Source organism: Asterias amurensis, chromosome 8 (genome assembly GCF_032118995.1).
Source record: "Asterias amurensis chromosome 8, ASM3211899v1".
NCBI classification, from domain to species: domain Eukaryota; kingdom Metazoa; phylum Echinodermata; class Asteroidea; order Forcipulatida; family Asteriidae; genus Asterias; species Asterias amurensis.
In genome coordinates this window covers 18,752,648-18,768,187 of record NC_092655.1, presented here as the reverse complement: position 1 = coordinate 18,768,187, position 15,540 = coordinate 18,752,648, and the positions used below count along the sequence as shown (strand labels likewise).

The window sequence follows — 15,540 nt, the reverse complement described above, 5'->3', positions numbered from 1 at the left end:
GACTACTAATACAAAAAGTAGCATCACCAATTAAAACTACCCCCCGCCCCCAAATAAAAATGTCTTGTTTATATATATATCACGTGTTGTTTTTACCTTTCTACACATTACAGGAAACTGAAAAGCAGAGTATAATAAAAAACAGTTCTCTCTACAAGTTTATTGTGTATAATATCCTGATGGCATCGTAGTCCAAAAATCTTACATGAGTATTTATATCTTAAGTTCAGAGATTCGTTGAGGCCTAATTAGTTGAAACGGTAACAGAGAAATCTCGGCAAGCAAATAGGTAGACAAAATCCAACCATGTATTAAAGGGAAGGTACACGTTTGGTAATCACTCTTAAAATTAACGGCAATAAGAAGTTTTTGGTTAAAAGCCTGCAGCTCAGCTTTCGATAGCATTTTGAGAAACATTTCTCTTCAAAGTAATGTGGTTATGTAAAAAGATACAAAATGCCTCTAAATTTGAATCTGAGAAGTGATACATTGGTGATTTCCAATAGGGATCATTCTTCCTGCATGGAGAAATTGGCGATATCTCAAAAATGGCGACCACCTTTGAAATGAAATTTTCAAATGTATTAAGTACTAAAATGAAAACGGTTCCAAAATCAAAGGTATGCTTTGCCTTAAAAAGAATGTACAGTATTTTTTTTCTTTAAAAGGCACTGGACACGTTTGGTAATTGTCAAAGACCAGTCATTTCACTTGGTGTATCTCAACATATGCATAAAATAACAAACCTGTGAACATTTGAGCTCAATTGGTTGTTGAAGTTGCGAGAAAAAAAATGGAAGAAACAAATATCCTTGTCGCGAGTTCGAGATCTCAGCTGAGGACTCAAATTCAACTCAAATATTATAGTGAAAAATTACCTCTTTCTCAAAAAACTATGTCACTTCTGAGGGAGCCATTTCATAAATGTTTTATACTATCAACGGCTCTCCATTGCTTGTTACCAAGTCAATTTTATGCTAACAATTATTTTGAGTAATTGCCAATAGTGTCCACTGCCTTTAAGACTAAAATATAACCCACACAAGGATGCTGAGCAAAAGTGTTGCCTATTCAACCGACAGTGTCAATAAAGTTGCATTTAGAACCAAACAATTTCAGAACCCAGTGAAAAAGAGCTTTTCTATGACATCCAAAACGTATTCATAGCATGATTCAAAAGACTAATAACTTCACTTTGTCATGCAAAGCCTGGCATTCAATTTAGCACAGTATGTGTCACTATATATTTCTCTAAAAACCTGCTCCAAACATGGATGCTGTTTGAGTGAATTGTTAAATTAAATGGGTATCTCCATTATTTGGGTGACACAAAGAAACATTTTTTACACATTAAGTAAAATTTATTTATTGTTTTGAGGAGCTTTCCATGGGAGACTTTTTGGCAGTCCTTTTATCACAGTTCTCGCCTGTAGTGCACGTGCTCAGACCTACGTGCGCAATACTGAGCATGTGTGCGCACGCTCAGAGCCGCAAAAAAAGGACCTTTATGTCTGCTGCCACCTCTCAAAAGCCAACCATTCACTACAAAATAGAACACCATGTCGAAATTGGCCACTTATTCACCGAAAAATGGCAAGGAAACCTATAGTATATTTCCATTAACAATTTTGCTCAAGTTTAGCTTAGAAACCAGAAAATGTACACGTAATTTCAGGTGTACAAAAAGATATAACCAGTTCACATTTTATACACTATCCTGAATGTTTAAAATACAGAGATAAAACCGCACTTCAGTTTCTCCTGTTACAATGCAGCTAGACAAGACTCATCCTAATTACCCGCTTAGCTTTTGGACGACCATTTTCCCTAAATCAAACAGTATCATGAATTCGACATACAATAACTCATCACACAGTTATGTAGACCCCTATTGAGCTAAATGGTGAGCAGTGACCCAGTTCACCTGGGCCCAAATTCATAAAGCTGAAAAGCAAAAGACACTGCTTAGCAAATTTCTTTACTAAGCGAAAAATGAGTGGGGAACCAGTTCTGACAATGTAAACTTTATGGAATTTTGACTGGTAACCAAGATTTTTCTGTGCTAAGCAAGTTTTTGTGCTTACAGGCTTTCTATGAAAGTGGGCCCAGTTCTATGGCTCTGCGACAGGCACTGGTTAACATCCTTATTGAATCTCAACTCTTTCAGTGCCTGCTCTTTTTTCGCATTTTGAACCTCAGATGCCCACCTTTTTCTCTCTTTTTTTTTTTCTTGAAATTCTGTATTAAAACAAATATGTCTTTCTCACAAACAAAATGTATCTTGCTGATTTGTGTTGCCTTGGTAACATCCCAAAGTCTATAGTATTTATAACATGTACATTACGAGTCATACATTCACGATTGATGAAACTTTTTGAGAACATAAAAAAGTTTGTACGTTCACGATAATGGTGCTTTCAGGATGCATAAAAATAGATCGCAGCCACATGAATCTATCCAACGCTGAAGATGCCCACCCACATCATTCTTAAAAAGTAGCTTATCTCCCGGCCATGTTTTCCCTAACAGTTAAAAACAGGTTCTTTCCAAACAACAAATGTAAACTTCAATGATCTTTTTGTTTTTATAAAAAGCAAAAACAACTTAATGCATGTTTGGTCCCTTGTCCCCGGTTTATTCAAACGATCGCAGATAGCTATACAAAATATGAGACATATAAAAAACAATTGCGAGTTCTAATTTTGCTCACGTGTACATATATCTGTGGATCCAGCCCGTCTTGAAATGAATACAACATTTATGCCCCCTCCCCCCCCCCAACCACCCAAACAAAAATTCACCTTACATTGCTATCTTGACCGGCAACTTGAATTTCAAACACTGCAGTTAGTATTTGACTCACAGTAAGACCGTGGCCCAATTTCATAGAGCTACTTAAGCACAAAAAGTAGCTAAGCACAACAAAATTATGCTTATCAGAACAGGGTTACCAGTCAAATGACCATGTCACATGTACAATCTGTGATTGGTATCCTGCTGATTTTTGCTAAGCAGAAAATGGTTAGGCTATATTATCTTCTTAAACAGCCCTATGAAATTGGTCCCATATCAGAATTAAGAACATATAAGGTGATCCTGCGAATCCCCATTACGCTTATTAAATCGGACTCAAATCTCACGTTCTCACACACATTGTTCGCAATCTATCTCCCTGAACCCAAGAGTCGTAACAAAGATACCCTAATAAGGCCTTCCTCTGTGACGACCCCACCCCCGTCTGACCATCTTGGGACTATTGAGCCTGCTGTTCCACTCGTTGCCGGATCCACCCCACCCTCCAGCTCCTGGGCCTCCACCCGCTGGACCTCCACGACCACGCCCTCTACCCCCTGTGCAGAACAAAAAAGAAGGAAAGCTTATTAACAATTTGGCCACAGGAGGTCTGAGAGGTCGTAACGAGGTCAGATAACCCAATGACACCTGTATTTCTAAGGGCGGTCAAATAGACCAGATTAAAAATTTCCCCTCCAGTAATTTAAACTGTATACTCGGTACTTTCCCCCGAGTTCCATGAAAAAAACCTCACAGGCATATTACTAGGGTGAGGTTTGAACCCACGACCTATGCAATTCTAGGGTAGTGTCATACCAACTACATTGGGTGGTAAACTTTAACCTTATTACTAAATTTGTTCTCTAGGTCATTTTGTCCTGTGCTTGATTTTGACTCTTGATTTGACTAGACGTTGCTCATTGTTACCACCTTTTAACAAGTGTCAGTTAAAATATCAACATAAACAAGATGAATTCAGTTTACTGTTAAGGGGTTAACATACTACATGTACATTGGACAATTTCATATCTGGACATTTTGACCTCTTTATGTGAATGGACGTGGGTCAAACCTTGTGGCCGTTTTGGGCATTGCGGTTGTCACTACGGTCTCTAAAGAGTTAAATCCTTTCAACTTTAGTCTCGCAATTACAACCAAAGTGCACATAATGAGAATGAACTTACGAGGACCGTCATATCCCCAACCCTCATGAGGGCCAAAGCCACGCCCACGCCCTCGGAAACCTGTGTGGAAGAAAACCAGACAGAATGAAACATCAATAAGGTTGTTAAAAATCACACCGCCTGAATTTTACAAATTGTTTTAATAACCAATCCTTCATAAAAAAGATCCTAAAAAATTAAACAATAGTTACACAGATATGTCAAACCCCCATTTTTAACCTTGTTTTCTGTTTGAAAACAGCAACTTGGCAACATATCTTGTTATAGTTGATAACCAGTAGGAAAAGGGGGCCAGCTAAAAACTGCGCCTGAGTTTTTGCAACAAGTGCAAGTGCAAAATTTAATAATAAACAAATTGGGAGGCTTAATCATTTTGACTAACAACTGAGAAGCTGAATTTTTGGACGCAGCAATGTAAGGCATGTGAGGTCACCTTTGAATCAATTTTAGTTTTGTGTTCTTTTTCTCAGCCAAGATAAGACTTTTAGGCAATGGTTGGTGGAAAAAATCAAGTGGAAGGTGGAGAGTAAATTATAAAGTTTGCATATATACAATCTATTTGTGAGTAGTGGTGGCTCTTACAAAAGCTGGGTTCTCTCATATTACATCAACCAACTTGATTCATTATTCATTCATCATTCATCATTGGTGTCCTCACTTCTCACATTTCAAAACAAAGTTTGTCAATTACATAGGTTCAATTAAAAGTAATACACAGTGATACACAGTAATACATAGTTAATTAATAGATGAAAAAATTGATAATTCACAATGACTTAAATTGATCAGTAATACACAAAAGTTATAAATAAGCAGTAAGTAGGACAGCAATTAGGTTAAGGTGAAGCCGAGGCTTTTGTGCATTAACCTATTGACAGACAAACAGCAAAAAATACTATACAGAAAAAAAACATGTACAATACGACAGAATAGACAAACAAAACACACAACAAAGGCTAACTTCACAACTCACCTGGTCCTCTACTCCATGGCGGGGGAGCTCTACCCCTTGGAGGCATACCACCCCATCTTCCGGGACCGCCGCCTCTGAAAGGGGGTCTTGGACCCCATGGTGGGGGAGGCCTGCCACCCCATCGTTGAGGAGGTCCGTAATCCCAGTTTGGGGCCCAATCATCTCGTCCATATTGGCCAAAACCACCTCTGTTGGCCCTTTCTGCAGAAACAAGACGTAGCATACAAATATTGACTGGTTTTAGTGCTTTGGTATGACTCCCAATGTGATTCTCAGAGCGTTCTATTTTCTCGAGCTCTTCTATTTTCCCGCAGTGAAGCCGAGGGAAAATAGCTTCTGCCTGGAATCACTAAGGGTAAGGCAGAATCTAAGCATAAGGTAATAACTACTACCATTCCTTGAGCAGAATGTTTTTAACGGAAACTCTATTTTAACTTGTTTATAATACGTTTGTTCACCATTAAAATGTTACTTTGATACATGTATACGAACACTTCAGAATTTTTCGTAATTATCAACTAAAAAATCAGGCCCCAACCTCATGGTTTCTGCTGTTGACGGCGCGCGTCATAATGACAATGCTTTTGCTATGTCTGGGAGTTTGCTTTGTTATACCTTCAACTCCAAGCTGCAACAAAGCAGCCATACAAATTGGAGCTCCCAACTATGTCATGACATGAATGATTACGTAACAGAACTTTTGGGGAATCTTTCAGAAAAGCGCCGGATAAGAGTATTCAAAATGATTGTTTTTTTTCACACAATTAAAGTCCATTTATAGTAACATGACTCGATTTCCTTATTGATTGAAAACATTCAGCAAAGTTCACGACTTGACATTTACATTCAAGCAGGTCTTGAAGTAAAACAACATGAAAATAAAATAAATTTAACCCTCAAATTATACTTAAGGAACAGGGGGGGGGGCACCTGTATAACATTACCTCTTTCCTTTCCTCTGTCTATGAGACTTTGGAGATTGTCTGCTTTCTTCTTCTTCACCTTGTTCACGATGACTTTGTGGCCCTTAATGACATGGTCACGCAGCACTTCAGACAAGAACAAAATATATACAAACAAAACAATTTTACCTCTGAGAGTTTCAACAGTTTTTAAAGGGAAGGTTAACGCATGGTAATCACTCTTATATTTAAATTAAACCTCTTGTTAGAAGCCTACATCAGCTGTCGAGCCCTGTCACCCAAATCCAGAGGTCACTGGTTCAAATCCCACTCTAGCCAATATTTCTGTGTTCAACCCCAAATTAATTTGAAAATAGAGAGTAGAAATGAGAGAACATTAATGAGAGTAGAAAATTTCACTAGCAAATTTCTTTACCAGAGCTTACGCGATCTTCTCCTCTTTGTTCAACTACAAATTATTATAAATTAACCCCTGAGTCACTTTCTTTTGGGGTTTATAACAAGATACCTAAACACAAAATTTAAGAAAATTATCTAATATGGAGGCCCGCCAACATAGGGCTAGATTCAGTTGGTAGATTCTAGCATGTTTATCCAGCCAGAGGTCATTGTTTCAAATCTCACTCTAGTATTAAAAAAATTGTATTCAATCCCAAATCAATTTGTTTAAAGGCAGTGGACACTATTGGTAATTGCTCAAAATATTATTAGCATAAAACTTTACTTGCTAATGAGTAATGGGGAGAGGTTGATAGTATAAAACATTGTGAGAAACGGCTCCCTCTGATTTCAAGACCTCAGATTTAGAACTTGAGGTCTCGAAATCAAGTATATGTAAGCGCACAACTTTATGTGACAAGGGAGTTTTTTCTTTCATTATTATCTCGCAACCTGCATGATCAATTGAGCTATATAACTTCCACAGGATTGTTATTTTAGGCATATGCTGAGATACACCAAGTGAGAAGACCGGTCTTTGACAATTACCAATAGTGTCCACTGTCTCCAAAGAAGGGTAGAAGAACTTACTAGCGAATTTCTCAACGTCGTGGTGGCTTTCGAGCTCCATCAGAGCGAACCCAATCTTCTCCCCTGTTGCCATGTTGAGAGGGAATTGCACTGATTTGATGGTACTGTCCTTTCCGAAGTAGTCCCTAAGCACCTTCTCTGTGATGTTGGTGTCCTTGAGACATGTGACAGTCATTTTAGTCGGATGTTCTTTCATGGGAGGTACCTGTTTGAATGGAAAGGGAAAAGAGAAGGTACATGTCAGCATTATACCATAAAGGAACAACTTGCTACATACTACAGAACTCCAACTGGCCCATCATCACCAGGCACGCTTGGAGCAAGCTTGAGCGGCCACATTTAGTCAACCGGTGATTGACTACTGATGTACCAGCAACGTACATGCGCACTCGAACGACTTGTTTTGAAGCCTAGTCAACCGTCAGTACCATAGTATTCAACCACCATTGGCTTCCGCAATTATGCTATACACAAGTTTTCGCTATACACCGTACATGCTAGAATGGAACAGACTATTAGGACCAGTAAAGGAATCATGGGCTCGAGGCTGGTTCCAAATAGTCGCCCAGAGTAGATAACCAATGGTCGTCCAGTCTGGGTTCGAGTCAGAATAGGCAACCTTTAGTTATCTATACAAATACCACCCAAATAGTCCGAGTGGGCACATTTAGTCAACCCGTGATTGACTACTGGACAGCAACATACATGCGCACTCTAATGACTTGTGTTGAAGCTCAGTCAACCATTGGTACCACGGTGTTCAACACTCCTTTTCCTTCGGTGTTTTTCTCTTTAGTGTCAATGGTTCCCTGGAACAGGCTATTGAAACCCATGGTGCTGAGGATAGTCCCAAATGGTCAACCACAGTATTCAACCAATGATCGACCAGTCTGCGTTCAAGTCAAATTAGTCAACCTAAACCACGGTGCACACTCGAACTTGCTCTTGGTGGTCTCATGGTTGAGATATCAGCTCTAGAATGCAGGGTCATCTGTACAAGTATCACCCAAATACATGTAGTTTGCCTGTCATTTTTGTCTTTTCAGTGGACTCAGAAAACACAGAGCCCACTTTGCTTAAATCACATATCAGCTGAAAGGAACATTACAGAATTAAAAGAAATCATCTGAGATCTCAGATTAACACGGTCTATTGACAAATACATGTAGTTTGCCTGACATTTTTGTCTTTTCAGTGGACTCAGAAAACACAGAGCCCACTTTGCTTAAATCACATATCAGCTTAAAGGAACATTACAGAATTAAAAGAAATCATCTAAGATCTCAGATTAACACGGTCTAATGATGATGATTGTAGAAAACATCCCTTGAAACATTTCTGTCTGAGATGTCATATTTGCAGAGAAATAAATCAATCTAATTTTCCAATTGAAGTTTATCGCTCAGTGAGCCTTTTATTAAACAATTTTTTACACAGATGTCATGCAAAATGTGTAATCATTTTAAAACTTATTTCTTATGACCCAGACTTTTATCGTGACCCAAACTTCTAAAGGGTTGTCAGTATATGAATAAGGTAGATGACATAAAGTGCCAGCAACTGTTTTGGCAGCAAAAAGCAATTCTGTCATGTTCCTTTTGAGTAAAAAAAAAAAAAAAGAATTATAAAGAGAGAAAATCAACTTACCGAAACCGTCCGCCCGAGCGTCAGCGTCTTGCCATGAAGGATGTGGGCCTCCTTGCGCTTCAGAATAGAATCCGTCTCGGCCACAGTGGACATCAACATCATGGCGTATCCTTTAGACTCCCCTAGAGTGTCTTCATCGGACCTCTCTCTAAAGACGTAAGACTCTTGGACGACACCAAAGGCACCAAAGTACTCCTCCAGATCGGCCTCAAAAGTTTTGTCCTTGTCGATGTCATCGACGTAGAACCTGCGTAATTTCTCGTGGTCCTGTCATAAAAAGGGAAACATTTAGTTTTTCGAAACCAATTTATATAATCTATTATTATTATAAAATAATTTAGACAAATACAATAAAACCAATTGTGAAAATTTCATTTCAAAAAGTGGCCACTGTTTAAAGTAACGCTAAAAATGTTCAGCACGCCCCCAAAAAACGGAAATCAGACCAAAGTGTATTCCTTTTGGTTTCACCATTATACTAAAGTATACTAAAATAGGATAACTATCATGCCTGCCGAACCTACCTTTTCGATGACCAGTTTGCGGCCATGAATCGTACACGGTTCTTCCCCTAGCTGTGCCGTAAGGATGGCCTCATGCTGCTCGTCCGAGCCCATCCTTAGGAAGGCGTGGGTGCTGCGGACACCGTCCTGCTCAACCACTTTCTGAGAGAACACCACATCTACGATGCTGCCGAACTTTCTGAAGCACTCCATGATGTCGGCTGTGGTTGTCTCATCGGGGTCGAGATTGCCAATGTAAAGTTGGTATCGCTTTAATTTCTACATATGGAAGTAAAAATAACAATTTAATTTCTCGGGTTGATAAAAAGTACAACTACATGTATGCACATTAATCAGGTAAAAACATTCAAAACTACAGCAATGAGAAATTTAAATACAGATGAAGGGAAACAAAACACCTGAAGCCCTTTGTGGCGTGTCATGGCCGAGCGGTTAAGAGCACCGGATTCAAGCTCTGGTGTTTGATCAGCAGAGTGTGGGTTTGAGTCCCGGTCGTGAGACTTGCTACGTAAAATTGGGGAGGTAGTGCTTTCTGCTCTACCAGCCAGGCTTTGGATTGATGATACCCAAGCCTACATACAAATGGACTGTAACAGGGGTAACCCTGTTTCAGCCCTGGGAGTACATTTAGGTGGCAACAGCCTCTGGAAAAAAAAATTGTAGCCCACACCTTGAAGTGGCCTTCAGGCCTTGTGTGTCTGGCGACTTGCATACAAGAAAAAAAAATAAAATAAATAAAAAAGCCCAAAGAATTGCCTAAAAGAACGAAGTTCCTGTCTAGAGGCTGATCCTAAAAAGAACAATAAATTGAATGTAAAAATGAATAAATATATAAATATACAAACAACAATAAAAAATATTACAAATGCACATACAATTTTTGCACTGGCAGTTAAACATGTTAAAGAAAATCCTACGTTTAAATAAATTTGTAATAACCTAGCAACTAGACGCATCAGGACGCCGATGAATTTTACTATGTTGGCGAACTCCCCTGACTTAACTGCTCTCTCTGCGAAATACGACCAATACATTCTGTACACACGCAGTGTCAACTGTCAATACAGACTGTATACAAATCATGGAATCAGGTAGGAGGGTTTTTATTTCCACTCTCCACCAATCGAGAGGTAGGAGGGTTTTTATTTCCACTCTCCACCAATCGAGAGGTAGGAGGGTTTTTATTTCCACTTTCCCCCAATCGACAGGTAGGAGGGTTTTATTTCCACTCTCCACCAATCGACAGGTAGGAGGGTTTTTATTTCCACTCTCCACCAATCGAGAGGTAGGAGGGTTTTTATTTCCACTCTCCACCAATCGACAGGTAGGAGGGTTTTTATTTCCACTCTCCACTAATCAAGAGGAAGGAGGGTTTTTATTTCCACTCTCCACCAATTAATTTTTTGGGGGGTACAGTTATTTCAGTATTTGTAGGCCAACCCAGAACAGAGACTGGACAATGACATGATGAAGAAGCTATTAATATATGGGCAAAATTTCATAAAGCTTTTTAGCCGAAGATGGTGCTTAGCAAACTTTCTACTACGAAAACATTGAGTGAGGCACCAGTTGCAACATAACAATGTAAACACCATGGAATGTTGCCTGGTAACCTGTTTCTGCTCAGCCAGCTTTTTCTGTGCTTAGCAAATTTATGAACAGTACACTCTACAGAGTCAGAGTTCCGTAAGTAGCCCTTTGGTAAGCAGCACAATGAAACTTTGCCTTGTTTGATCAGGGCCAAATTTCATAAAGCTGCTTAAGCAGAAAATATTGCTTAACAATTGCTAAGCAGAAACGAGCATGATGCCAGTCACAAGTAGGCAGATCAATCAAGAGCCCCAAATACTTACAACTCTATCCACTTTGATAATGACGCTGGCCCCGTCGATTATCTGTCTGCCTTTCTCGTCGTTGGCCGCCATGACGGCATTGGTCCCTTCGTCGGTGGCCATCTTGACGATCCCGTACCCTCTGGACACCATCTTGTCGTCTACTTTAGACACCCTCAGGATGCACTCTTCTACCTCTCCAAATTGGCTGAAGTGCTCTCGCAGGGACTCCTTCGTGGTCTTGTCCTTGTCCAGACTGGTTAAACTGAGTCTCAGCTTTATCTCTGAGGTCTGGAGAGATAATAATAATAAAAATAATAATAATAATAATAATAACACTAATAACATCAAGTCTTATATAGCGCACATATCTACCAAACAAGATACTCAAGCCGCTGAGTATACAAAAACTTTCAGAAAGATAGATAGATTGATGAATTCTGAGACCCAATAATTTAGCACAAGGGTTTACAAGGTGCTACGGTGCATACAGCAGCCACAGCCAGGAACACCAGGGCGAACCCCTTCTCTTTTCGATAAGTGCACTGGGTTCTTTTACATGCGTTACACAACACATGGGACCAACGCCTTTACATTCCGTAACGGAAGGACGCCAATGGTGTCCTTATTAATATTCATATTTTATAAACTAAATGTTTTTTAGCCAAAATGAGGTAGCCATATTGAAGGCATTCATTAATAAAAGAAACTGTGACATTTGCTTGATGAAACTAATTAAACTGTTAAAGATATCAACGAATAATGTTTAATGAGTAAAAACATCCTTCTGTTACCGTGGAATTGCCCTTTTTATAACAACAATTATTTTGAAATGTTTTTGGGGGTTAAAGTAATTACCGTTAATAGTGTCCACTGCCTTTAAGCATCGTAATAAATCGTTAAATCATGGTCTGAATCCCCAAAGGTAACCCCTAATTTTGCAATGGTTAGAATAGGTATTGAATTGTCGTCTCATTACTGAATCATAGTTTCTTGATGTGAGCAAATGTTAAACCAATGTTAGTGTGAGAGAGATCGGCTGTTGCCAGTTTGGCTTTTATATCCCCTTGTCATGGAGTTTGCAGAGTTCCCTTGGCGAGAAGATCATCTAAACAAACAAATAAACAAAACTTTGAATTTGTCTTGAAGTTCCCCTCACATACTTACTGGTTTTGAAGGCTCTACAACAATCGTTCGATCGTCCATCATGTGGGTTTCTGCATTAAGAATGGCAATGGCCTCGTCTCTAGTGGACATCGTCACGAACCCAAAACCTTTGGATCGACGGGATTTCCCTTTTGCCGCTGCAACCTTGTCATGTGCCACAACGGCATCCATGACGGTTCCAAAGGCACTGAAGTATGCTTTAAGCTCATCTGCCGTTGTTGTTTGAACGAGACCACCGACAAAGACCTGCTTTGAAATGTCAAAATTCCGCTCCTGTAGAAATTAAACAGAGGGAAGGTTTTTATTACTTAAACACAGGTCTCGACAAGTCTCCACAGCTGGTCGCATAAAAAACCGACAACTCACGTCAACAGTTTTAAAATGCACTTTAACAGAACATTTGAACATAAGTCAACCATTAAGAGTCATGTGTACCCAAATCACTTTCAATCTGTTGTTTAATTGTAAAAAAAAAAAGTTTTCTTACCCGTATTTTGTAACAAACGGAAATATCCAACATGTTGTGTTTCGACATACCTGGACAATTCCATTTGCCATTACAACACAGGGGTGCTACAATATGCAAGATGATTATTTACCATTTTATGTGCCTCTCATAGAGTTTAAAAAAAAATTATATTTAAACCTGCCCCTTTTAATTTCGAAATCCAGAGTGGCGGCTTAATTTACTAACAAGAATGAAAAAACAGCAGCTAAAACCAAAAAGGAAAAAATACAATTCAGCCCTCAGAAATTACCCCTGCCCCCTACGGTGTAATAGAATCGTCCAAGTACGTCGAAAAAAAAACCAAGGTGAATAGTTCCACGCGTTACTAAATTCGGGGTAAAAAACACTTTCCTTAATTAAAGCCATTGGACACTTTCGGTAAACAGTATTGTCCAAAGGCCCACACTAACAAACCTGTGAAAATAACAAATCTTTGAAAATTTAGGCTCAAACAGATTCACTGGAGTCCGGAGAAAATAACGGGGAAAACCCACCCTCGTTTCCACACGTTTCGCCATGTCATGACATGTGTTTAAAATAAATCTGTTAATCTCGATATCAAGAATTTATATTGTTTTAATGTTTTCTCAAAAAGTAAAGCATTTCATGGAATAATATTTCAAGAAAAGTCTATCAGTATCACCATAACCTTTAAATCCTGTAAGTTATTTGTAAATCTGTGAACTTTTTTCCTTTCTTTCTATTCCGAAAGTGTCCAATAACGGCTTTGTAAAATTTAATTAGGAAATAACAGTGCGAGTACCCGGTCTTCACTGCGTGGTAATGACCGGGTTGGTGGCTGGCGCTGTTAAAGGACCGAGCCGGAGGCGAGGTCCGTTAACAGCGCCAGCCACCAACCAAGGTTAATTCCCATTAATAAATACCTTTTTTAGCGAATTAACCGGCTCAAATAGTCCAAATTTTGTGACTTTTCTCTCGGCAGTACTTCCAGACATGTTCAGAGGCAATATTTGAGCTTTTGATGGTTCCCATCTCTTTCGTGCGTTAATCACATTACTGATCTTTGAGACCAGTGACTCTTTTAAACATTGATCTGTTCAGCGCCTTCACTGGGGTCAAAGGAGGCAAATGGTTGGACGATAGCTGTTCCTTGTGCATTAAAACGTGCGCATGAGCACATGTTACACGCGCGCACTCAAAATTGATACATTTTCAGAGCGCGTACGTGTAAGTGTGCGAAGTTGCAATGAAACTTACAGGGATATAAATAAGCGTACGATACAGTGCAACGCGCAAGGTTTACACAATGTATGCTGATTTAGTGGCCACTTATTCGCTATTTTCCAAAGCCGGATTTTACACCACCGTTATCACTCCCACAAGTGACCGGGGTTTGACCAATCAGAGACTTGAAACCATCCAAAGTATTTATTAATTAACATTAAAAATTGTACGACTACAAATTTTAAGGTTAAAGCCATTCGACCCTTTCGGTTCAGGACAAAAAATAAAAGTTCACAGATTTACAAATAATGTACAGGGTTTACAGAAGGCAATGGTGAAAGACTTCTCTTAAAATACAATTTTATGAAATGCTTAACTTTTTGAGAAAACAGCGAAACAATATAAATTCTCGTTAACGAGAATTCAGATTTATTTTAAACACATGTCATGACACGGCGAAACGCGCAGAAACAAGGATGGGTATTTCCGTTGTTTTTTCCCGACTCCGATGACCAATTGAGCCTAAATTTTCACAGGTTTGTTATTTGATGTAGAAGTTGTGGTACACAAAGTGTGGGCCTTGGACAACACTGTTTACCGAAAGGGTCCAATGCCTTTAATTAAATTTATATTTAAAAGTAAAAATTGAAACATTGAGTTGACAACATCACACTCACTCACACTCACGCGACTCAAAAGAGTCGATCAAATCATGAAGCTGATCAAATTCAAAGACACATTGAATTGATTGAAATGGCATGCATGAACCATGATGAATGTCAATACAAATTAAAATAATATTTTATTTTGAACAATGACTTTTGTTATCTGCTTAGACTGACTGAGGTTTTGATAATATTATAATTTAATTTTGAAACTTGAAGAATTTTTGGTTTCAAAAAAACCAAATAACACTGCCACAAAAAAAAAAAACAACCGCCATTATTCGTGGCTCACCACTCCTGCATGCTCCAGCACAGCATGCAGCATGTGTTCCTCGCCATTGCATTGTGTTGTGCGTGTTTGCAATGGCATTGCTTTTTTACCAGCAGTCATTTTGTTTTTTTCAAACATAGGTTTAGGCTTTACGTACGTTTCCTGACGTCTGTTCATTTTCTCCTTGATCATACGAATCCATGTCGTACACAGCTTCATCCTGGTAGGGCTCATTTTCGACTTGGGAGTCTCCTTCTGCCGTTTCCATCTCTTGTTCAGCATCCCCCATCTCCCCTTCGTAGCCCTGCCCTGGCTCGGTAGCGTCCATATTTCAGAGGGAGAGATACGAATCGATAGAGGGCGCTCTATAGGTTTAGCAGTGAAAACAAACTAGATACTGTAATCCATAACTTACACATTTTTACTTGACAATATAACAAATTCAAAGCAAGAAAATGTTAGAAAATAAGCTGAAACACCTGCTAAGTGTGAATCACTTTTTCTTTGCATAATGCACCAATTACCATTTTGACAAGACTGGTGTCAGATGCAATTGTGTCCGCCATGCAATACTGTTGTCCACGGACACTTCTGCATATGCAATCGTGTCCAGGCTATGCAAAAACCGTCCGATGGACATGTACATGTATGTACACGCATAAGCTAGCATGAATATTCACGTATTTCAGCGATACTCAATGGCCGGACATTTCCAATGTCATTCATGACATGCACTTAGCTTGTAAAAAAAAAATGGCGACCGTGTTCCGTCAACCAAGGGCGTTTGATTTACTGCAAGGACGGTTTTGAACAGGGGTGGACACAACTGCCTATGCAAA

The 15,540-nt window shown here is 39.2% G+C and overlaps 1 protein-coding gene across 1 annotated transcript; it reads right to left on the bottom strand.

Annotated features, from left to right (window-relative positions):
• Positions 1-130: 130 nt before the first annotated feature.
• Positions 131-15,029, bottom strand: LOC139940288 (uncharacterized). Its single transcript, XM_071936482.1, has 10 exons — positions 14,859-15,029; positions 12,073-12,345; positions 10,927-11,196; positions 9,074-9,331; positions 8,550-8,816; positions 6,903-7,107; positions 5,895-5,999; positions 4,951-5,151; positions 3,978-4,037; positions 131-3,350 (listed from the first exon to the last, which is right to left on the bottom strand). Exons 1-10 carry the CDS (start codon positions 15,027-15,029, stop codon positions 3,202-3,204), a joined length of 1,959 nt encoding a protein of 652 aa, XP_071792583.1. The 3' UTR covers positions 131-3,201.
• Between the last annotated feature and the right edge of the window lie 511 nt (positions 15,030-15,540).